This window comes from Peromyscus maniculatus, chromosome 6, assembly GCF_049852395.1.
Source record: "Peromyscus maniculatus bairdii isolate BWxNUB_F1_BW_parent chromosome 6, HU_Pman_BW_mat_3.1, whole genome shotgun sequence".
Classification (NCBI taxonomy): Eukaryota; Metazoa; Chordata; class Mammalia; order Rodentia; family Cricetidae; genus Peromyscus; species Peromyscus maniculatus.
The window spans coordinates 132675776-132701109 of record NC_134857.1 but is presented as its reverse complement, the minus strand read 5'-3'; the positions used below and the strand labels follow the sequence as shown (position 1 = coordinate 132701109).

The 25334-nt window shown below is 42.2% G+C and overlaps 1 protein-coding gene across 1 annotated transcript in view; it reads right to left on the bottom strand.

The window, feature by feature from the left end:
* Nucleotides 1–24788, bottom strand: part of Pigk (phosphatidylinositol glycan anchor biosynthesis class K) — a 79447-nt gene extending 54659 nt beyond the window's left edge. Inside the window, exons 1-3 of the mRNA XM_006989510.4 lie at nucleotides 24652–24788; nucleotides 22246–22299; nucleotides 16796–16887 (exon numbers count right to left, since the gene is read on the bottom strand). Coding sequence (XP_006989572.1) covers nucleotides 16796–16887; nucleotides 22246–22299; nucleotides 24652–24744 — 239 coding nt within the window. The 5' untranslated portion in view covers nucleotides 24745–24788. The remainder of the gene's footprint in view (nucleotides 1–16795; nucleotides 16888–22245; nucleotides 22300–24651) is intronic.
* Nucleotides 24789–25334: the final 546 nt, after the last annotated feature.

Below are 25334 nucleotides of genomic sequence, written 5' to 3'. Positions count from 1 at the left end.
AACAGCCACAGATTCCCTTGTTCTCTCCCTTCCTGCCCCCCTCCCCTTCCCCCCAGCCCATTAACTTTTCAGAATAGCTAACGTCCTCAAGACAGGAAGAGTCCTCACTAAAGTATGATCTTTCAAGGAATTGAACTTTCAGCCATGTTAGCATGAAATCTTGTCATCCAGGAGCCTGTACAAGCAGTGTGGCCAGGCACAGAGCCCATTCAAACTGCACCACGCCAGTTCCCAGCCCTCCAGAATTCCAGCCGCCATCCTCTCTCCACTAGACGCTGGGATGAGTCTCCTCCGGGTTCTCCTTCTTTCTGGAGTCCTGCCGGAACCGACCCTGTTTCACTGCCCGTGGAGTCTCCAGAGTGACCGACCATGAATTAGTCAAAACTTTCCACTTAAAAACTTCCAGTTATGACTAGAGTGGAGGCTCTTGACAATGTCTACTGGACTCAACCCCTACTGCTCACTTTCCTAACGCTTCATCCTCACTGGCCTTTCTGATCTTTTCACACCTCCCAGGCCACTGGCCAATGAGACTTCAAATCATTCTGGTCCCCAATACAGCACTCTATCTCATGGTGTGCTTTATTGCCTCCAGGACACTAATGCATCAGGAACCTGCATCACACTCTGTCCCCACTCCATGGGAACACAAGCCGCCAGAAGACGGATCTGTACCTGTCCTGGTTGCTACCACACTCAGGCCTGGAATACACAGTCGCTACTTAATAATTTAAATGAGCCAAGCATTTTTATTTTTGAAAAACCGAAGAGGAAACTGGTCCCACCACTGAATGAGGACCATGAACCAGGAGAATTCTCTGTTCTACGTATACTTGAGCTCCCCAGCACAGGGAAACCAGCATGGTAGTATACATAATTAGTTTAGCAGGAGACAGCAAGAAGAAAATGTTCTGCTGCATATGTTCCAAATGCATTAAAATTCAAAACTGAAACATTGTGATTTTTCTTGAAAATTGGCTGGATTTCTGCTCTGGAAGTGGTCCAATCCTACATGCTCAAATACAGACCTTCACCTGTTACTCCTCTAAAGTAGAAACTATGTTTTCTTTCTCCTTATAACTTAGGAAGATCATTAGTTTACATTAAGTTATTAATAAATCACATAATTTTTGTTAAACAAGACAGAACTGATACATAAATATATAAAAGTGAATCTTCCTTTAGGCCATGCTTTGTTTAGAGTTAATGTCTATGAAATGAAATGATTGCCATTTCAATCACAGTACATTTAATCCATGTTTTTCTTAGAGCTAATTTTGAGCCTGTGTATACTATGACCATTGATTAAATATAATCAATATATCATAATATAATTTTAGTAGCAATAATGTAGATAAATGAGTAACAAGTTGAAAAACAATGGATTACAAAGATTTAGAAGTATAACTACACATTCTAATTTACTGTTTCTTAGAGCTTAGAAAATGTTCAAAACTGTTTTTCTGATGAAATAAAAATCCTTCCTTAGTCCAGGTGTTTGATCTTTTGTATAACAACACTTAACCACACACACACACACACACACACACACACACACACACACACACACACACACAGACTATATAACACTATTTAACCACACATATGGACTACTTGGGCTTACAATTCCTATAAAATGACAGGCTAAAGATGGAAACTTCGAATTAAGTCCTAAGAAGAACAGCACACTAACAGTGCTCTAAAAACATCAATCCTTTTGGAGGATGAGGACACTACTTCCTGGAACAAAACAGCTGGTGTTCTGAACAACACAGGTGTTTCAGGTCTGGTTCTACACTTCATTTTTGCTTTATTTGGACAACTACTCTACAAATATAATTTGATGATATAGCAGTGTCTCTCCACACAAATCTACTAGAGAATATGTAATTAAGAATCCTCAGTGCCTGTTGTTCAGGACAATCAAGGTGTGTATTCAGGCAAGTTTTGCCCATCAGCATCCCTGAGTGACAGCTGTAACCTGACAGCTGACTTGTTGACTCCTTATGGTGTCTTTCTTTCTTTGGGGCCAGTCTAGCATTACAGCACAGACTTAAACCTGCACTTACTGGATCAGTAAGATCAACCAGTATGGGTCCAAGACACAGAGAGATATTTACACTGAAGACCAGCTTCTGTGAGCAGCAAGGAGCTTTATGACTTATGAAAACAAATACAAAACTCATCAAACATAAGCAATCTCCAGGAGAATGCATCTCACAGTTTGGAAGTCACTGCTGGCACATGTGATGACTCGACTCTCATACTTGACTCTGTTCTAGTCCCCGCAAACCCTTCTTCACAAAACAAAACATATGTAATGTGGGAAAAGTGTAAAGAAAAGTGAGCACTCAAGTGGCAGAGAAAGTCAGCAAATTGAGGTTATTTATAGAAAAAGCTGTTGTGTTGTTGTTGTTAAAGTGTTTTTTTCATTTTACAAACCAATCCCAGTTCCCCCTCCCTCCTCTTCTCCCGTCCCCATATCTCCCCCATTCCATCCCCCATCTACTCCTCAGAGAGGGTAAGGCTGAGCCCCTCCCTGTAGCTAGAGTTTTCCTGCCTTGCCCACAGTCAGGACAAATCTTTGTCACCTGCCAGTCCCACAGCCACTCAGACCCAACCAAGTAAACACAGAGACTTATATTGCTTACAAACTGTATGGCCGTGGCAGGCTTCTTGCTAACTGGTCTTACAGCTTAAATTAATCCATTTCCATAAATCTATACCTTGCCACGTGGCTCGTGGCTTACTGGCATCTTCACATGCTGCTTGTTATGGCAGCGGCTGGCAATGTCTCTCTCCGCCTTCCTGTTCTCTCTTTTCTTCTCTCTGTTAGTCCCGCCTATACTTCCTGCCTAGCCACTGGCCAATCAGTATTTTATTTATTGACCAATCAGAGCAAAACATTTGTCATACAGAACATCCCACAGCACCTCTCTGCTGTGTCAAGGCCGACAAGGTATCCCATCCTAGGGAATGTGTTCCGAAAAGCCATTTCATGCACCTGGAATTAGTCCTGGTCCCACTGCCAGGGGCTCCCCAAATAGATGTAGCCACACAACTGTCACCCACATTCAGAGGGCCTAGTTCAGTCCCATGCATGTTCCCCAGCTGACAGGCCAGAGTCCATGAGCTCCCACCACCTTGGGTCAGCTGTCTCTGGTTTTCCCATCGTGATCTTGACTTCACTTGCTCCTTTAATCCCTCTTCCCTCTCTTCAACTGAAAATTAGGATCTCAGCCCAGTGCTTGATTGTGGATCACTGCATCTGGTTCCAACAATTACTGGATGTAGATTCTATGATGACAATTAGGGTAGTCACTAATCTGATTATAGGGGAAGGTAAGTTAAGGCACCCTCTCCATTATTGCTAGGAGTCTTAGTTGCTGTTGTCCTTGTGAATTCCTGGGGATTTCCCTAGCACCAGGTTTCTCCCTAATCCCCCAATGGTTCCCTCTACCAAGATATCTCTTTCATTGTTCTCCCTCTCTGTCCTTCCCTTCACTGGGCCATCTCAGTCCCTCCTGTTCCCATCCCCCATCCCTTCTACACCCCCTTCCCAGTTTACCCAGGAAATCTTAACTATTTTCCCTTCCTGGGGCCCTCCATGTGTGTCCCTCTTAGGGTCCTCCTTTTTACCTAGTTTCTCTGGGGCTGTGGATTGTAGTCTGGTTATCCTTTATTTTGCTAATATATCAACTTATGAGTGAGTACATATTATGTTTGTCTTTCTGGATCTGGATTACTTCACTCAGGATGATTCTTTCTAGTTCCATCCAGATCTCCAAAATATATAAAGAACTCAAGAAAGTAGACGTCAAAATACCAAATAATCCAATTAAAAAATGGGGTACAGATATAAACGAAGAATTCTCAACAGAAGAATCTAGAAGGCCGAAAGACATTTAAGGAAGTGGTCAACATCCTTAGCCATCAGGGAAATGCAAATCAAAATGACTGAGATACCATATTACACCTGTCAGAACAGCTAAGATCAAAACCACTGATGACAGCTTATGTTGGAGAGGATGTGGAGTAAGGGGAACACTCCTCCACAGTTGGTGGGAGTGCAAACTTGTACAGCCACTGTGGAAATCAGGAAATTAGTAAAGTAACAATGACCTCATGAAATCTGCAGGCAAATGGATGGACCTGTTTTGCTTTTTACAGCCATGTTCTCTGGTCAGTAAAATCAGAATTCTGAGGGACCTTCATAACATCCGCTCACCTGCCAGCAGGTGTGCTTGTGCCTTTCCGTGCCTGACACTCACAAGACTTCTGTTTGTTCAGATGAAAAGGAAAACACAAGGTGAACTTCTGAAACCTCTGACCTGACCATATTTGGTCTCAGCTAAAGTGAACACCCTGATTGAAGCTATGTAGACTTTTTAATAATCATGATCAATATAAAATTGAATTTTAAAACTTCTTTTATAAAAAAAGGAAGAGATCCAACTTGACAAACATGGTGGTGGGATGATGACCTAAAATAGTGCTTTTCCTGCTCTTATATTCACCAGACACTGGACCAGTGCGTCCTGCTGGGGTAGCTGGGTATTCCTTACTGAAAGCATTGCTCAGCCCAAATGGAACCAGTAACCAATGGGTATAAATGACATTTTAAACAGATCAATCTGGAATATGAGTATGAAATTTAAAAAAACATAAAATTTTATTTATAATAGACTGGTATTACCTTATTAAAATGTTTTCACTGAATGAAACATATAATTGATACTGTTCAAAATTATTTGGAATGTTTTCCTTAAAATTGCTTTATATTCTATAGGCATGGTACAATCAAATAGTACTTCCTTGGAGAGAATCTGTAAGCACTGGAGCTGGGGTTCTGTTCAACACTACTCCTTGGGGCTGGAATAAGAGCTGATGGTTCCACAGAGCCCCCTCTGATCCAGCTCACTGGCCCACAGGCCATCACTCAGGCACTCCACTTCAGCTCAGTGTAATGATTGCTAGAACACTTAAAAATCAGCAGTTTGGGAGCGTGAATTCAAAGTATCTGTTTTCATGTTTTTTCTTCCCCCTCCATACCATAAAGAATCTCCAAACTAATATCTCTTAGCACCAATATAACATGGCTCTAACAACCGAGACTGTGGTGGTATTATGTTCCCCAAAATATTGTGCACCCTAATAAATTTATCTGGGGTCAGAGAACAGAACAGCCACTAGATACAGAGTCTAGAAAATGGTGGCACACGTGCCTTTAATCTCAATACCAATCATAGAGACCTAGAGGTCTGTATAGACAGGCAGTGACGAGGAGGTCATGTGGTTGGGTTTACAACCAATGAGAAGGCAGAATAGAAAGTCAATAAAAAGACAGATACACAGGAAGTAGGCCTCTTTTGGAGGGGAAAGACAGCAGCGGCAGTGAAGGGTAAGAAAGGGTTTTTAGTATCAGCTCTTAGCTACTGCTCTGACCTCTTGGGCTTTTAACTCTGCATTTGGCTCTGTGTTCCTTATTTAATTAAGATGGTTACATCTACACCAAGGCTCTTCTGAATTACTTGCATTCCTAGACTGTATAATACCAGCTATTTTGTACTGACAGTATTAGAAGTAAGAATGTAAAGCCAGGCGTGGCAGCACATTCGAAACCTCAGCATGTGGGAGGTAGAGGCAAGTAAACCAAGAGTTCAACATCATCCTCAGCTACATATCAAGTTAGTGACACTGTGAGCTACAAGAGACTCTGAAAGAGAAAACTTAAGAGGGGAGGAAGAGAAACAGAGAATGAGAGAGAAAGGAGAGTCTCAAAACACATGGCAGACAGGATCTCATTAGTATCAGAAAGAAAGCAAACATGCTATCATGAGGGTCAAGCCAGCTCCATGCTCATCTATGATCAAGGCATAATGCAGTTTAGTTTAATGAGACGACAGCAAGCATTCATGAGGTGCCTGGTATACCTCAAGCACTGCATTAATACAAGTCCATTGTTCTCTGAACTCTGTGCTGTCATCCCACTGAAGGCCTCGAAGCTACAGTGTTAAGTAGCATGCATGGGCCATGCAGCCAGAAAGCAGTTTAAGTCAATCGCCAATTTGGTTAAGGTGAACACAACAACTTGGCAATATCCTGAAATTCTGTTAACTGAATTTAGAAAGATTTAACAAGTGTTTCATCTTATATTGACAACTTAGTTGACTCAGATGACTACATTAGATGTATACTCATTATCACCGTTTACTTATTCACAACACATAATGAAAACAATGTAGGCCCTTGAAATTCTAAGTGGAACTATCCACAGGTCTTAGCAAACTCTCTATTCTAAGACTGAAGCTGGGCATGGTGGCACACACCTGTCATCCTAGCACTGGGGAGGTGGTGGCAGGAAAGTCAGGAGTTCAGTCATTGTTTTTATTCTCAAACAGCAAGAAAATCCAGAGGTCCTCCTGGCTTTCTCTAGGTATAAAGATGCTGAGAGTCTCAATAGCTGCTTCTCATAGCACATCATTTTTTAAAAAAATCTTTTTCTCCTTCTCATGTGTATTTGTGTGAGATGTGCATGTTTGCACATACCCGAGCATCTATATGTAGGTATACAAGCATGTATGTGTGCATGCATGTGGAATTGCAGGTGGGCTACCATGCTCACCCCACATTTATGTGGGTTCCGGGGAATCTGAACTCCAGTCCCATGGCAAGTATTTTAACCACTGAACCATCCTCCCAGCTTCTTTTATTAATTTTTAAATAAGACAGAATACAGAAAACACTAGAGATGAAGGACACTGAGCCACTGACCTGCTGGTCAATGTAACAATACATGTCAAGTAGAAGAAAATTCAGCAGGAACAATATAGAATGGGAACCCCGACAGAGACTAATTCCAATTAAATGTTAACTCAACAAAACATTTTAAGTGATATAACTATATTCATAGACATGAATGTAACATAACTATCCCACAGTATTTATTCCAGCACTGCTACAAAATTTTATCCTAATTATCAATTTTGGATTCCCCATTTTAATAAGAGTATAGAAAGGTTGGATTACATGTGGCATAAAAATGGAACTAAGAGTATACAATTAACTACTGTACATTATTTCCAGGCAGTAAAAGAGAAAACTGATTTAAGTTGAGAAACAAATATTATCTTGATCGTCTAATAAGATCCTGAACAGTGAATGTAATAAACCAAATTAAAAATAAAAGAGACAGTAGAGTTGTGGGTGAAGAGCTGGACAAGTCTCCTGATTGCACTGCTTAGAAAACACTAATTAGGTCAGGCACTTGGACACACTTTGAGCCTGGCCACAGTAAAGCCCAGTAAATAGGATAGTCACCACTGGGGTGCTTTCATATTCAGAGCTATCCCTGGGACTTGAAGGACTTTCCTGAGTAAGTACAGTTACTACACAGAAGTCTTGATCAGTCAATCAAAGCAGTATTTTGAATATCTTTACTTAGCATAATAACAAGCAGAGGAATATAGACAGAATTAGCTGAAATATGTATTTTTAAAAATGAGGTTGAACTTTTTTCTTCTGAAAAGAAATTTCAAGAACATATTAGTGAGTCATCCCTTAAAGATCTTATTTCCTCGGCTTCTACACTTCAGAAGCACACTGGGGTTATCTGGGTGTGCAGAGCACACCAGCAAGCCTAGAACAGGAATGCAGGGGCAGGAGAGTTTCAAGTTCACAGTGAATTAAGTTTGATTCATACGGAGTTTTCCAGAGTAATACAGCTGATTAATCTGTATTTCCAGAGTAATCCCCTGACCTAAAGCCTTGGTCATAGACACAATTTAAATGAGAGTTAATGGATTAGCACAAGAACTTAACATCAGGACATCTAATGATTTGATATCTTCTCATTCATACTCAAATTCTTAGAAACTATTAACATAAAATTTTGTGAAATATCTTTCTTTGCTCTGAGGAGATCAAATTATATTCATACATGTTAATCTCACTATCCTCCCAATGCTCCAAAGTGTCAGATATAACATGCCAGAAAAAGAACATGCCATCAATTCTCCAGGAAAAATCCCCCAAAATTTCTTAGAAATAATTAGTACCACTTTCTACGGTGACATGTCAAGGTAGTCTGACTTATTCTGAGTCACTGCCATCACTTCCATCAAAGCCTAGGTCCTTTGAAGGACTGTAATTTACTCCCCACCTCCTCCCTGCCACCTATGCCCACTTGGGCTGAATTACAGACTGCACTGTAAATAGCAGAGGCTCCGAGCACACAGGACCACTAGTCATCGCTGACAGCAGACACATGTGTGCCCATGTGAATGAGCCAGTGAGAAAGCACTCACGAGTGTGTGTGTGTGTGTGTGTGTGTGTGTGTGTGTGTGTGTGTGAGAGAGAGAGAGAGAGAGAGAGAGAGAGAGAGAGAGAGAGAGAGAGAGAGAGAGAAGTGTGGGGAGGAGAAAGAGAAGGAGAGAGGGAAGGGATGGAGGGGAAGAGGAGGAGAAATTATAATCTTCCAAAACTATTTTCCTTGGTCCTTCAGGAGACGGCTCAGGGATGAGGTATTAAGGTTCACACTGGGTATGCAGAACATTCACTTTCACTTAAACCATTAATGGCCCATGGATGGAGCTGACATCCTATGTAACAATTCCTTAGATGTAAGCTTTCTGGGTTCTTAAAACGAAGAAACAAAATTCAAAAATTATGACCCTAAGAAGCTCAAAGACACTATCTTTCCTCTCAATGTTTACCATTTCCATATCTCAGTCTAATTATAGTCACATAATTAAGTATATATCTTTACCATGAAGAAAGTACCTTGCCTTTAACAGATTTCCAGAGCAATAACCAGAAAGTAAGCACAAGCCAAGCTCTGGTTTTTCTTCTTCACCACACATCAGAGAATCAGGAAATCCATTCATGGGGAAAGGAAAAACATAAAAATGTGACACAACTTAGTGGAAATCAAGATCAAGGTATGTGGGGCTGCAGCCACAGGGTGCTTACTGAGCACGGGGGTGTGCAGCCACAGGGTGCTTACTAAGCTTGGGGGAGGTGTGCTGTCACAAGGTGCTTACTGAGTATTGGGGAGGTGTGCTGTCACAAGGTGCTTACTGAGTATCGGGGAGGTGTGCAGTCACAAGGTGCTTACTGAGTATCGGGGAGGTGTGCAGTCTCAAGGTGATTACTGAGCATGGGGGTGCAGCCACAGGGTACTTAGTGAACATGAGAGGCCCTGTGTTTGATCTCTGGCACCAGAGAGGAAAAGTACACAAAGAATAAAGTCTTGCGGGGATTTGGACTCAGAGTAGTTTTTATACCAACACAAGTTGGTGGAACATCAGACTCCACTTGGGGGCTGACGTGACGTGGTTACTCCATATTCTCTCTGCCGCCTACACAGACACACTCCTGTCACATCTGGAAGTAGGCAACAGGCATCACTGAAAACAGCACAGCTTAACCCTTCCACCTTTTCATGACCTTTCCTTCAACATCAAGACTCCAAAAGTAATAATGTAACTAAATTACTCAGTGCCAAGTCTGTTAATGCTGAAGTAATGCAATTATATTAGAAAACATGACAGGCTGACCCAAGATACTTCAAAGAAAAAAACAGAACTGGGCTTTAGGTAACCAAAAGTGCCCACCCCATCAATATCCATGAGGAACTAAGACAGAAAGAGAAGATCTTGCCCAAGATGAAAGAAGACTAAACATGATCCACAGGTCGTTTCCAGGTTCGCTGAAGCCTGATGATATTGTCAGAAGAAAGAAACTTAAGAAACATCTTTAGAGCAGACACAGCACGGAATTACCTTAAGTGACAGGTGGAATCCTCCTGAGGACTGCTGGGTCTCCTCGGTGCAACCTGACTTCTCACTGTGCTTGCTGACTGCGCACCACAGTGAGCAATGAGGAGCGAGAACTGTGAGCCACTCGCTCGTCTCCTTGGCTCACATGCTCATTGCATTGTCTCTTTGCTGGTTTTATATCACGCTGAAGAAAAGTCATCATCCTTGCTCACCACTTTCCAGTCTGGCCTAACTCACTAACAGAGCAACAACTGGAACAAGTCACTGGACACTAGGGTCTAAACCCCAACCACCTGCTAGCTGCCTCACTGCTTATATCACCCTTAGCTTTACATAGTTGGAAACTCTGAGCTTAAATTTATTTTTTAAATCATTAAATAAACATCATATAAGGCTACTTAATAGGATCATTAAAATGCTCTGAAAACCAAGTTAAAACACTGATATAAAACACCAGTAGGTAATAGCAGGACTGTACCAGAGTGAAAACAAAAATAATTTGTTGAGTTGTTCTCATTGAAAAAGCAGCCAACCATGCAGAAAGTTTATTACAGAGCAAAGCTCCTAAGACTGGCAGCCAAAGTTTTCGTGGTTTTTTTGCTCAGGACAGCAAATCAAGTCTGTGCAAACACGAACTTCATAAGCCCTCCCAGCATCTCTCTGTAGCATTAATTAATCGCATTCACTTAGTCTTCGTCTTTATTGCTTCATCTATCTGGACAACGAATTGGGCAACAGGGTATATTAAAACACTTGGCTCAGCTCCTACTACCAGGCCCACTACATGCAGTCTGTTGTCCTCAAAAATCACTTTCCCTCTCAAGGACACATGTTCTCAAAATAAAAGCATTTCAAACTGGACTATAAATTCGGAGGGCTTCAAAGACAATTTTTACTCCAAAGTTTCAATTTTGGAAATTCTTAAGATTTTCTTCTTTTTTTTCTTTTAACTTATAGGTACAAAGATTTTTTTAATTTAAATTTTTTTTTCCATTTTACATACCAACCCCAGTTCCCCCTCCCTCCCCTTCTCCCGGCCCTCACACCTCCCCCCATCCCACCCCTATCCACTCCTCAGAGGGTATAAGGCCTCCCTTGGGTAGTCAAAGTCTAGCATACCAACTTAAGGCAGGGCCCAGCCCCTCCCCTCTGCATTAAGGCTGAGTAAGGTATCCCACTATAGGGAATGGGCTCCAAAAAGCCAGTTCATGTACCTGGGATAAGTCCTGGTCCCACTGCCAGGGGCCCCACAATCAGATCAAGCCACACAACTGTCACCCACTTTCAAAGGGCCTAGTTCAGTCCCATGCAGGCTCCCCAGCTGTCAGTCCATGAGCTCCCACTAGCTTGGGTCAGCTGTCTCTGTAGATTTCTCCATCATGCTCTTGATGTCCTCTTGCTCATATGATCCCTCCTCCCTCTCTTCAACTGAACTCCAGGAGCTCAGCCCAGCGCTTGGCTGTGGATCTCTGCATCTGCTTCCATCAGTTACTGAATGAAGGCTTTATGATAACAGTTAGGTTATTCACCAATCTGATTACAGGGGAAGGCCAGTTCAAGCACCCTCTCCACTGTTGCTAGGAGTCTTAGCTGGGGTCATCTTTGTGGGTTCCTGGGAATTTCCCTAAGCACCAGGTTTCTCCCTTACCCAAAATGGCCCCTCTATCAAGACCTCTTTCATTGCTCTCCCTCTCCATCCCTCCCCCAACTCAGTCATCTCCATCCCTCCTGTTTCCTCCCCAGGTACAAAGATGTTTAAGGAAGAAGCTGTGTATAGTTTTCAGAAATTAATTTATCATCAAGTCATTAAAGTTTAGCAAGTTGTTAGAACAAGACACAAAAGCCAAACTGCACACATGGTAATCCAAGTCAGAAAAGCATGTTTGGAGAAAGGTACTGTTCATAATATGAACAAGAAAGAAACACTGTATCAAAGATGCTTAAGAGAAAATAACTGAAAATTGTGAGACATAATTAAATTAATGCCACAAGTTATTAAGTGGAGATAAGTCTGTTCATGCATGGAAGGGTCCAACACTCAGAAATCCCTCTGAAGTAATTAATCTACCAGTTCACTACAAGGCATGTTTTATTTGCTATTGAATAAATATAGCACAAAGCCCTCTGTCAAGGACAGATGGAAGACATCGAGAAGCTGACAGAACAAGGTCAGGCTAATTCTTGATTTAAATTACTCCAAGAGGAAATTTCTCTTTATGTGGCACCACCCACTGCAGAAACTCATAGTGGATGAATGTGCAGATAATCTGTGAATATGGGGTGCTCACCCCTAAACAGGACATCTTTATCACCCCCTTTGTTTTAGTTTCTTTTTGCTGCAGTGATAAAACACTGACCAAAACCAGCTTGGGAAAGAGAGGGTTTATTTGGCTGACAACTCCCAGTCCATCATGAGGGAGCCGAGGCAGGTCCGAGGATGGAATCTGGAGGCAGAACTGGGCTATAGAGAATTCTCCTTACGGGCTTGCTCCCCATGGCTTGTTCAGTCTGCTTTCTTATACAACCGAGAACCTCACCCAGATAGTACCACCCACAGTGGTCTAGGCCCTCCCACATCGATTACTAATAAAGAAAATATAACATCCTACACACATGTCTATTGGCAATCTGATTAAAGCATTTTCTCAATTGAAGTTCTCCTTCCCAGATGACTCTTGATTAAAAAAAAAAATCCTAACCAGAACACCTTTCCAAGATTCAGACTCAGGGAACATCATCACAGAAGAAGGACAAAGAATGTAAGAGGCAGATGTGAGGAGGAGCACTATGAACTGCTGTCTTCTGGGTCACAGAAGCTGTAGTTCCTTGCATTATCTGAGTCTGTTAGTATCCTGTCATGGTTAGGGAAGGGCTCAGGCAGCCCACTCTTCCCTGGGGAACTACTGGCTAGGAATGTTTGCTGAGGGAAGAAGAGACATTCTACTAAATGGTACAGCCACTGGTGAGTTGCTGATCCATCCTTTGGTATAGAACCCTCCACCTTGGCTCACGCAAGCCACTTTAATCAAACTCAAAGTGTCACAAAAAAAGAAAGTAGATTTGGGGGAGGCTACTGAGGAAGAAAGGGTTCAGTGGGAGGGGAAGAGAAACAATATCTAATACAGGGTTGAACAGGATCAAAATACATTGTGTGTGTGTGTGTGTGTGTGTGTGTGTGTGTGTGTGTGTGTGTGTGTCAGAGAGAGAGAAAAAGAGAGTGAGGGTGAGGGGTGGAGGGGGAGAGAGAGAGAGAGAGAGAATTATTTGAATAGTTATGCTTCCCTTAGAAAATAAGTTAGTGTAGGAGGGCTGAGAGATACAGCTCAGTGATGTAGCATTTGCCTACCAGGCCATGGGTACCATCCCCATTACCACACACAGAAAAGAGCATGTGAAGGACAAGGTCCACCAATAGATGATCCTAAAGAACAAAGGCAAGGAAATCAGGTTACCAGACGGGAAGACAGTGGCAGTAATGGACACACTGTGGTACTGGTGAAGGAATAAGCACCCAATACATGTCAATCTAGCTACAAATCAAGACAGAACGTTCCCTTGTGCTCTACAAAACCCTTCTGAGGCTTGCAAACTGATCCTTTTTATTTTCTAAACACAACAATATGAAGGTAGTGGCTAAAATGTCCCTGTTACCTGGGTCATTTCTCCTTAAAGCACATTCTGTTTCCTATGCTCCTCCCAAGATCTTACACACTGCTCCACCAGGAATATCACATAGAGTGTGAGACGGATCAGCTGCCAACGTGGGAATGGAAGGACAGATTGTTCGGAATGTAGAGTGTCTACATTCAAATATCATTATTTACATGTTTAAGGGCGGCATGAGAAAACTGTTAGAAAGTGACAGGAGACAAGAGAAAGAACATTCACAGGCATGAGCTAATTATGGTGATCATAACTATGGCAGCATGTTAGAAACTGTTTACAAAACAGATTTATATAGTTCCACTCCTTTTGTTCCTTACAAATAACGCAAAATTATAAACTGATGATTTTCTGCATAATAAAATAAAAGCATAAACTAATCATGGAACAAAAACTTAATGCTATAAACATATTGACTAATTTTTTATAAACTAATTAGAATGGCTTTAGCATATCAGTCAATTATCAAAAATCAGAGTCACCTTCTTATATAGAATACTCTACACAAAGGGGAAAAAAACTATATAAATAGGGAAGCGAACACAGGGCATTCGGTAGGATAAATGGTCAAAATTAGAAATGAAAGACCAAATATTAGGCCGGAAAGAGCAAAACAAGTTAAGAAATTGAACACAGTGAGTCAGAGTTAACAAAGCAACAGTTGAAGCTAGAAATGTCCAGGTTTGTTAGACAGACAGATTCACCACAGTGCTCGTGGGAGGGCAATGATGAAAGCAGTGTCTGAGGAAGGCAGCTAACAGCTGTGTGTAGGATGAGCTGGAAAGGAAAGAGATGAGAGGCAGGAACAAACAAAAGCTACCACAGTACAGAGGCACGTGAAGCTTGAGTAGGAAATACTCGAGAGTGGCTCAAATTTCAGAACACACACTGCAGTATCCTGTAGACGGGACCCGGTCTGCACAGGAAACCCACTGATGCTCCATAGACGCCCGTGTTTTACCTGCAGTCTATCACATGAGGTCAAGTGCGGAAGTTCCCTCTGGAAATATGTGAAAGTGTCAGATCTTGGGAGACTTCAGGTTTGGGGGTTAGAGCAACAGGCACTGCATCTACAGAGTCTGCTGAGACACTGCAGCAGGAAGGCATAGGAGAGAGAGAGAGACAAACCAGACAGCAGCAGCCTTTCGTAAAGAGAAAAGGCAGAACCAGAGAGGCGTTCCTTAGGGTTATACTTCATACTGTTCCCATGACCACCTAGTTACGGTTTTCAATACACAGACATACCTTTTAGGATTTAATTAGGTATTCAAATCATATGCATAATTATACCAATCTCTACGGCGTATTGTACAATAAAGCAAGATAATATACATTAAAAGAATTCTAACTATAAATGCTGTAACTATAAAGGAACATTTACCATACTAAGCTAAAGACAAAACCATCTTTGTGTTAAATTCTCTTTGTTCAATAAATAAACAGTATGAAACCAAAATTGTCTGAATCCCCCAATTCTTGTCTAGAACAAAGGCTGCATGAATAGAGCTACAAACAAGCATCTGAAACAGAACTAACTTCAAAAGAAATCCTTCAGAAACTCAAGGACAAACTTGCCAAACTCAGTATACAGATAAATACATGCGTATCCTCTATTTCTACAAGGGCCCTCCAAATCTTACTCAAACCATAGCAACATGTCCTAATGACTGACTCACACAACATGACTGTATATTTCCAAAGTAAAGGCTACTGTGAAACCATGCACAGTGAGTCTCTCTCTGGGCAGAGGGTAAATCCATGCACAGTGAGTCTCTCTCTGGGCAGAGGGTGAATCCATGTACAGTGAGTCTCTGGGCAGAGGGTGAATCCATGCACAGTGAGTCTAAGGGCAGAGAGGGAAAGTTATAAACCAAAGGACTACCTGAGAAGGACCCATTGACAGAAAAAAGAATTACACCTGCATACTTACATAAGCTAACCTTCTTTCCAGACTTAATTTAAAAATAGTAATATCATCTGGTTGCTTTGACTTCTAGATGGAATACAGGCAGGTATTGAGGTGTGTTTTTGTGGTTTTCCAGACTAAAATGATGTTTACATAGAACACAGCAGCTTTGTCTCCCGAGCCATGTATTGTGTCCCTTATACCTCCACAGTGCTTTATTCTATCTCTCTCTTTTGTCTGAATCCTGCACTGGTCCCATGATATTAGCACTATGTCATAAATGAGGAAAACTCTTGCTTTGTCTGGTGAAGTTACAAACAAAATTACCCAAAAGCCAGGCTTCAAACTCCTGTCTCACTACAAAGCTCATCACATGCTCCGCTCCCTCGAGGGCACTGAATCAATCTGCCTTAAAATGAGACAGCTGTATCTTCTGTGGTCACTCCTTTGGTAGCAGTGAAGCCAAACTAACCATAATAAAGCAAAGCCATGGTCTGGTAGAGGTACCTGCCTCCCTCCGAGTAGGAAATGTCCTGCTTTAGGGGTATCCAGCAAAAGTAGAGCCCACTGTTTTACCGAGAAAACACAACGCCACACACTCCTCTCGACAGTCCTTGCAGCTTGCACAGAGAGTGGATCTAAGCTCTACTACCAACATGGCATTCCCACGAAACAGCACAAACAGAGAATGCCAAGGTTGGGTCTGGGCAGCGGGCGGGCGGCGGCGGCGGTGGCGGCGGCAGCAACAGGAAGTACCCACGGCCATCCCTGCCACCGAGCAGCACAACAGAGCCAGAACTAGCAATTACAGCATGGCATCTGTCACCAGACTAGTTTCATGTCAGGGTTTTTAGTTTCCTTTTCTACTATCTGGTTTTTCTTGTTCCTCATTAGCTAAGGCTATAGCTTTCCCAAGAATCTGGTGAATAAATCAATAAGCTTTTGCTGGGTGGAGGCACACACCTTTAATCCCAGCACTCAAGAGACAGAGGCAGACAGATCTCTGTGAGTTTGAGGCCAGCCTGGTTTACAGGAAAAATTCCAGGATAGCCAAGGCTACACAGAGAAACTCTGTCTCAAAAAAACAAAACAAAACAAAAATCAATAAGCTTTCAATCAGTCCTTTTTCTGATTTCAGATTAAAAATAGTAACCTACCCCCCCCAAAAAAAATAAAATGAACAAAACAAAACAAACAAACAAAAAATACTAAGGAAAGCATTTAATACACAACACTAAACAACCACACTTATCAAATCCTATTGCCTTGGTATTTCATAGCTCTCATGTGCACTTGCCACCATGGTCCTAAGTTAACATCTACTCTACACTGGACAGTAGGGCCAACAACAACAAATGAAATCCGGTTTCTTTACCTCTTTCAAGAGCAACTCACCTGAGAGCTGTGTTCCCTGGGTTTCAAGTTAAAGTTAGTGGCGATGGCTTACCTGTCAGGAATGCCTAGCCTCTTGACGCTTCTATAAACAGAGAGGGTATTTGCAACATGTCGGTAATTAAACCAGAATCGGGATGTGCACACCTAGAATTAAAACAAAAACACGATTACATGATTGTATGAGTCAAACTGTGGATTACAGGATTATTTCCCTTGAAGTCTATATGGAAATGCCTGAAAAAAAGCATTTCAGCCAGGCTTAGAAACATCAAAGAACAGTCAATAAAACCAATGTCCCTAAAGAGAGGCTTTTGTAACATATTAAATAAAAAGATCACCCAGCTGAAGAGAAAACAATCTGCACAGAATATAACCAAATACCAAATAAACACAGTTCAACTCCACTTCTGTGCCTCTATAACATCCCTATTTCTAAAAGATTCAATTCTTTAGGATCAGAGAAAATGCCTATGATCTCCTCACAAACCAGCTGCCCTCCAGGATGTAGTATCTGTTTCTCAATTTAATTCTTTCCCTCACTGTGGGAAGTGAGACAGACACCAAAGAAAACTTACGAGACGGCTTCATAAACACACGAAAAGAGCTGTTATAAAGTCACTGAACAAAAACTACAAACGAGTCAACCAAATTTTTTACTTAAAATAAAGATCACTAGAAATATCAAGGGTACTAAAAAGGGTCTGGAGAGATGACTCCGCTGTTAAGAGCACCTACTGTTCTTGCAGAGGACCCAAGTTCAGTTCCCATGACCCAGGGAAAGTAGTTCACAGTCACCTGTAACTCTTGATTCAGGAGAACCACTGCCCTCTTCCAGCCCCCATGGGCAGTGCACTCATGTACAAAACCATACACACACACACACACACACACACACACACACACACACACACACACACACACAAAGAAAAAATCATTTTTAAGATACTAGGGAAATCTAACTATAGCTCAGAAGCTAAGCTTTGGAAATCTAGTTCCTAGGAGATACACAGAGAGATTAGGGTCAGTTAGTGTATCTCCCATGCACACTCCTGCCTCCTGCCACATGCCTGTGACCACAGTAGAAGTAACAAATATGAAGGTAGTGTAGGAGCTCTTGCCTCTACACAGCTGTTGTGGTTTCTTTAATACTTAGAGTGAATTTTCATCCTAGAATGCAACAAAAAGACTGAAATTTCTGACCATATTAAAATATATATAACTCAGTATGTCTGAAAATGTACATATTTACATTCATTTTAGGTATGTATTCATGACTTTTCCAATAGAACATTCCTCAGCAAAAGAAAAAAGAAAAAAAGAAAACAAAATAAGATAGATAAAATCACTAGCAAAAGCCAACTGTTTCCCTAACTGGAGTTTTTAAATTAAAAAAAAAATGTATACAACAATTTATAAGAAATTAACCACAATGAAGGCCCATATTTCTACTGCACTTTATGCAGAACCAAAGGCCATTTGTGTCAGCTCTTTATTTAATAAATGTAAGAAACTGCCCTCACCTTCAATAGCAAATTATCAGAGAATAGAAAATCAACAGGGAATATAAAGAACATTAACAGGAAAAAATAGAGACAAGGAAATACCAATTTCATATAAATTATTAACTTTATAATATAAAGTTTTATAACTTTATTAACTTTTTCATATAAATTATTCACCAAACAGAGTGCATGAGGACATGCTGCTGTGGGAGGGTCTGTATGGCAAATGTGTTGCTCTGATTGGTCAATAAATAAAACACTGATTGGCCCATGGGTAGGCTGGAAGTATAGGCGGGACTAACAGAGAGGAGAAAAGAAAGAACAGGAAGGCAGAAGGAGTCACTGCCAGCTGCCGCCAGGACAAACAGCATGTGAAGACGCCGGTAAGCCACCAGCCACGTGGCAAGGTATAGATTTATGGAAATGGATTAATTTAAGCTATAAGAACAGTTAGCAAGAAGCCTGCCACGGTCATACAGTTTGTATGCAATATAAGTCTCTGTGTTTACTTGGTTGGGTCTGAGCGGTTGTGGGACTGGTGTGTGACAAAGATTTGTCCTGACTGTGGGCCAGGCAGGAAAACTCTAGCTACAGCATGCACTAAAGGGGTGTCTGTATAAACCATTTATTATCAAATATCTACCAACTGGAGTGCATGATGACATGCGGCAAATGGGTGTACATATAAACCGTTTGTTTTTCAAGAGAGGAAGTGGAATACAACGTGACTGCACCTCCTGGGAACTTCTAAAAGGACACAAAGGAACTACACAGGCACTACAGGGCAACGGTGACAGGGGGTGGGGGGTGGGGGTGACTTCAGTTTGGATCCTTCAGCACTGTTTTCCCTCCCTGTGAGGAGGAAATGCCTCACTGTTTGTTTGATCAAAAGGGGGCAAAAATGTTTACATCAAACAGATCAGAGCCAAAATAGCATCCCACTTTCCTCCTCTGTCTGTCTCATCCTCTACTCAAGACTAAAAGCAAATTAACTCAAACTTGGCAACAAATACGGACTTGGGAAAATACGAGTAACAGCACTAGCATGATGCACTTCTTATACTTGGGGGGGGGCGGTTCATGGAGAGGCAGATGTGCAGTAGGTGGATGTGGCCTGTAGATGTCACATGCCAGAGTCAAGTTCAGGTGTCACATTCCATCATTCTCCGCCTTACGTTTTGAGATTAGGGCCTCCCGCTGAATCTGGAGTTGGCTAACCTGGCTGGTCAGGGAGCTTCAAGGACATACTGGTCCCCCACCCAGCCCCAGTGCCCTGCCTTGCCCAGTTCTTGTGTGGGTCTGGGAATCTGACCACTTTACCAACTGAGCCATCTCCCTGCCCCCTACCTGGTACTCTCAATGGGGCCTGGGCAAATTTTATAATTTTTCATTTAGAAAGTACAATTTATTGAGGTCTCCCTAGTGCAGTAGAATTTCTCTGTCACCCTGATCGTCATCTGGAACCCAAGTCACTGAGACTTGAATGCGTGTGTAGCCTAAGCTAAGAGCTCTAAGTCCTAAGGGGAGCCGTGTGCCCGTCGAGGGTCTGTCTGCACACTGGCAGCTCCCCAGTCCTCATCCAAGAACTCTGCTCAGGATCACTCCTGAAGAGCCTTGCTCTCCTGGCCAGTGGTCTCTTATGTCTGGCCGGTGTGTCACAGCCTGGGTCTCTGTAACTGTCGCTTCTGCAGCCACAGAAAACCTCTCTTCTGTCTTCAACATCTTCTTGTTCAGTCCCTCCATGGTCTCCTGAGATGGCAATCATTCTCAGGGTTAGCCCATGCTATCCTTTTCTACAGGACAAACTAAAACTGCAGTTACACAACATTCACCACTAGTGCACTTCACTTCTAGGGACCTGTAGATAACCCCACGCTCTTAGGAAACAGCCCTGCCCAAGCTCCCTGGGAAGCCGAGGGGAAGCCATTACCCTTCTCTTCATGTTACACTTTGGATGTATTTCTCCAACTCCACTACAGTCCCACGGGATTCCCACAAGTCCCGGTGCCTAGTGCTCCTCCTTTTTCAGCATGCGGTGACGGTGGTGACGCAGCCTCTGCTCCGTTCTTGGCCCTTCCTGTCCTCGCTCTCCTCTTACCCTTTCTCTTAGTTGTTCCTTGCTAGCATTTAAAAACGATCCCCAGATTTCATGCATTCAAAATTTAGCCCCCATTTTCACATACTGATGAGATTTGGAGGTGGGACCTCTGGGCAGTAATGAAGACTAGCTAAGGTCATCAGGTCGGGGCCCCACGCATTCGTGGCTTCGTAAGAACAAGATCCAGCCTGGCCAACTTCCAGCCTCACCAGGTGATGTCCCTGGCTGGATAAAGGTGCGGTGAGAAGGCCCTGGCAGATGCAGAGAGGCTGGCGCCAGGTGCGTGGACTTTCCAGCCTCCAGAGATCAGAGCTAAACAAACCTGTGTTTCTTCTATGCACTTAGCCTCAGATTTTCTTCACGGCAACAGAAATTCTAGAGTCAACAGCCTCTGCTTTTTGCCGAAGCACTTGGTCTTTTTCCTAGTCATCTGCCGTTAAATGAAACTCTGGTAGTAAAAATTATCAATGCACAGAAAAAGTATGGATTCTATTAAAGTTCTAAAAATGTGGATTCTATTTAGGGAATAAAGAGCACAAACTCATAAATCCATATATATTAAAGATATTAATTCACACTATGCAAGGGATGGAAGGTAATGAAAAACCAGGCCAGGAAGCAAACCTTGTCCAGAAATGAAACTATGCAAATTCATACATTAATTTCTAGCCCAGCAATCAAAAAAGCTAATGAAATACAAGTTGAGTTCAGAAAGAGAAGCCCAGCCTTCCTGGAAAGCAACTTCAAACTCTGAAGTTGAGAGATTTATCCTCCTGAGCAAAACCCAGTCAAGCTCACAAACATGCATGTTTAAGAACACTCAAGCAGATGAACACTTACAATCCCAGCTTTGGAAAAGCTGAGGCGGGACTGATATACATTTGGGGCCATCCTGGGCTACAGAGTGAGATCTTCAATCTCAAAAACAAACAAACATCCAACATAACTCTTAACAAAATAATAAAAACTTAGTATCTCACATCCACAAACTAAAGGATATATTGAAACACAGGAAACATTACAGCATTTAGAAAAGATAAAAACCTATATAACCACCAACAAGGAAAGAGCCTATGTCAAGGCAATGTAGAAGAACAAACTAAGGATAGCCCCAGCTACAGAAACAATAATAGATAAATACAGAAAAATATATCTCTATGCTATATATTTCTCTTTTCTCCATGAAGAGAGAGGTGTACCACTAAATAGGGATTCTGGAATATGGGGCACGAAAACATTCCTCCCTGTCAGCCGAGGTAAAATTCACACGTGTATTTAGTCTGTCTCCTTTTCTTCTTCTAAATCTTTCTGTATGATTTCAATTTTCTAGTTATCATTTTTGCACACATAAAATCAAGTATAAATCATCCTAAGGAGAGTATTAACTAGTACTACAGAGAAATTGAATTATTCATTTCAAGTATTAAAATAATTCTATGTTTTGCAAGCGTTTCTTTCAACAACAGTACCTCAAATGCAGTCTTTACTTACAATTCACCTCTTATAAGAAAAATTAAAAGTAAGAAATATTAGTGATTTGTCAACTTTAAAAAAAAAAAGTCAAAAAAAGAAAAAGAATTGCTGACTTACATATGGTAGTACACAACTGTAAACCCAGCACTCAGGAAGCGAGGCACAGGCACCAGTTCAAAGCCAGCCTGAGGTACATAGTGAGTTTGAAGCCAGCCTGGGCTATGTAAGACTCCATCTCAAAGAGAGACAAGGTGGGGTGGGAGAGAACAGAGAATGGGAAAGGGAGGAAGAGGGAGATGGGGGAGGATTTTCTTTTTCTATCAAAATTTTTATTTTAAAAGACAAAATTTTCAAAATTTTAATTCACAAAGGTTTTGAGATACATATCTAATATGAGCAGCAAGATATATCTTTAAAGAGCATACTTACCAAAACAGCCCAGTTGTTTGTATGGCCACTTCTAAAGAACTGTTCTGCTTGATCCTACAAGCCAAATAAAGGCAAAATGATTCACACATACACACATTTTAAAAAACATGCAATTTCCCAGAATAAAGAGTGATAAACGATATCTAGGATTCATGGGCATTTTTATTATAATCTTTAGATTTATGTGTATGTGTGTTTTGCCTGTATGTATGTGCACTAAGTGCATGCCTAGTGTCCACAAAGGTCAGGAGATAGCATCGGGACTGGTGTAATAGTTGGCTTTGCACCTCCACGCAGGAACTGGGAACCGAACCTGGGTCCTCTAGGTCCTCTGAAAAGCTTCCAGTGCTTTTAACCACTGAGCCATCTCTCCAGCCACTCGTGGACTTTAACTGTAACAGCAGTCACGATCAGTTTATGAAGACATTGTATTTGACCTTACGAACAAAATGACCAAATATAAACTAGGAACTACTTTAAGATGGCTCAGCAGGCAAAGGCGCTTGCAGCCAAGTCTGAGGACCTACATTCAATGCCGGACTCACGTGGCAGAGAACTGACTCCCATATGTTGTCTTCTGACCGCCACAGCATCCCATAGCACAAACACACCCACACAGATAAACAAACACAAATTAATTAACTAATGTTAATTAATTAATGCTAATTCATGTAGTTTCTAAAAGACACTGTTTCAGCACAAAAAGCCCTAGTTTAAGATGCTGAGAAAAAAAGCCCTAACCTAGAAATCTGGAGATCAAAGCTGCAGTCTTGCTTGAGACACTAATTAAACAAAGAAGTCACATTTGACTCTTTCTGAATGGGCTTTGTCTGTTTAAAACATTTAACCAAGTTATCATTTAAAACCACAGCCTCACACCGCCACTTTCTTTACCACTGTGCTTCTCATCTTCTTGAGAACCAATGACTTACTGTGTACATTACAACCCCCTCTTCCAGCAGAATTTAAGTTCCAATGGCATAGGGCCTTTCATCAAGTAGATGCACAACTGTAATCCAAACTAGGAATAGAGTGGATTGTGATTAAATATTTTTGAATAAATGAATATATGATTCACATGACTTTATGCCAGTGACGAAAGCTCGAGTATCTCACAGGAAACTGAAGCCTCATGATGAGTTCATAATAAAAAAGAATCATATGCAAAACCTGTAACTAAATCATTAAATTTCAAAATTCAGGTTATATTCTGATAATCTCTCTATTAAAATAGTCTCTCTGTGCAATGAAAATATAAGGTGAAAAGGTAATGCCAAGAACCTCTCAACATTTAGTTCCACTTTGAGGATAACAGTATCCTGAAGATAGCTTTGATCCTAAGTATGAGACACCACATCATCTCCCTACTTCCTCAACCAAAACAGAGTCAGCACCCTTGCGCTTCTGCCATTCTCCTTAACCCTGGCCAGGTCACCCGAAGAACACTACCTCTGCTTCTCTAAGGTCTCTGCAATATGACCACTCTTTAATACTGGTCACCACATTAAATACCAACAGTCAGAAGAAGAAAATGTGCTAAAACACCCATAAACACCGCTGAGTTTTTCTTTCAAGTTTTCAATTACTGTAGCTATTCTTGCAGGAGATGTCTACTGCAGGGCTATTTGTTTTAAACAGATTACTGCCCAGCTGAATAGTCACACATTAGCAAAGAGCCCACCACACAATCTACAAAGCCACCAAATGTGGTCTAATTGTAACAAGAGGATATGACTTTGTCAGGGAATATCTGCCTACCTAAGTGACATTTGGGGTGAATACCCAAAGGATAAAAAAAGATGAAAGACAAATCCAGACAAAGAAAATCTGAGCCAATAGAGGAAGGGGTCCCAATGGTTTGAGAAACTGAAGTTTAATACATCTTGACATTTAAAGAGGGGAGCAAGAGATTTCAAGAAGGGGGACCCCGTGGGTCGTGACAATGTTAAGGTACATCTGAGAGGCACGATCAGGGTAGCATTTTAAAAGTTATTCCTACCACAGCTTAGAGAACAAAGTAAGGGCCGGGATAACTCCGGGCCCAGTTAGGGAACAGCTGCAAGATAGGTGAGAGATAAACCCTGGCGTGGCGTTCGTTTTTCAAATGCCGACTCCCGGGCTCCCGGGCCAGCAGGACAGTGTTCTGAAAATAATGCTGGAACTCCAAATCACTTCGTGGGAGGGTCGCCGGTCTGCATCAGAAAGGAGTCGGGCGCCCGTGGCCTCGGGGAGGGAGGGCGGGCCGAGGACACCGCCCGGAGACCGAGGGGATCGGGTCCCCCACCCCGGTCAGGGGGCCCGGCCCGCCCCCACGGCAGTCCACACGCGGGACCGGGGTCGTCCGAGCGCGCACAGCCGCCACACACCGTCCTCCCGGGGCTCACTCCTCACCGGCCCGATGCCTACCTCGACGTGACCAGCGGCGGAGCTGCCGAGGGACAAGAGCGCCAAGGCGGCCAGGGTAGCCACCGGCAGGCCCAGGAGACAGGGGGCCGCCATGTTTGCTGGCTTCTCACGCCCCGTCCTTGCGGAGGGGCGGGGCGAGTGCCGTAAAGCAGCGCGCTGCCGTGCGTGCGTGGGTTGGTTTTGTCGTTTTTTGTTTGTTGTTTTGTTTTGTTTTTGTAGCAGTCTTTTTTCGTTTTATTTTGTTTTGGTTTTGGTTTTTTGGTTTGTTTGTTTTGTTTTTGATTTTTTGCGAGGACACGTGCACCTTCCTCCCTTTTCGTTCCAGAAACGCTTTGACAATGTAACTGATGAGTGTTTACTTAGATGTGTTTCTAGGTTTGTTTATAAAGTAAGGCACAATATTTGAGGAGAAAGTTTTTTAAAGTTAAGACGAGAAACTGTGAATCCACAAAATTTGCTATTTCCCTTTTGTATGGTGTTGTCAATTCTTTATATATGAAACAAGCTTTTATCGAAGGATGATAGAGTGATCTCTGGGATTTGACGACTGCGCAACCTAGCAGGGAAAAAAAAAAAAAACAAAAAACAAACAAACTGTGGTTTCAGTGAGAGATGGTGCTTCAAGAGATCCCAGCAGAAAGAGGTAGATGACACCTGACATCAACCTCTACCTTCCCTAAGTG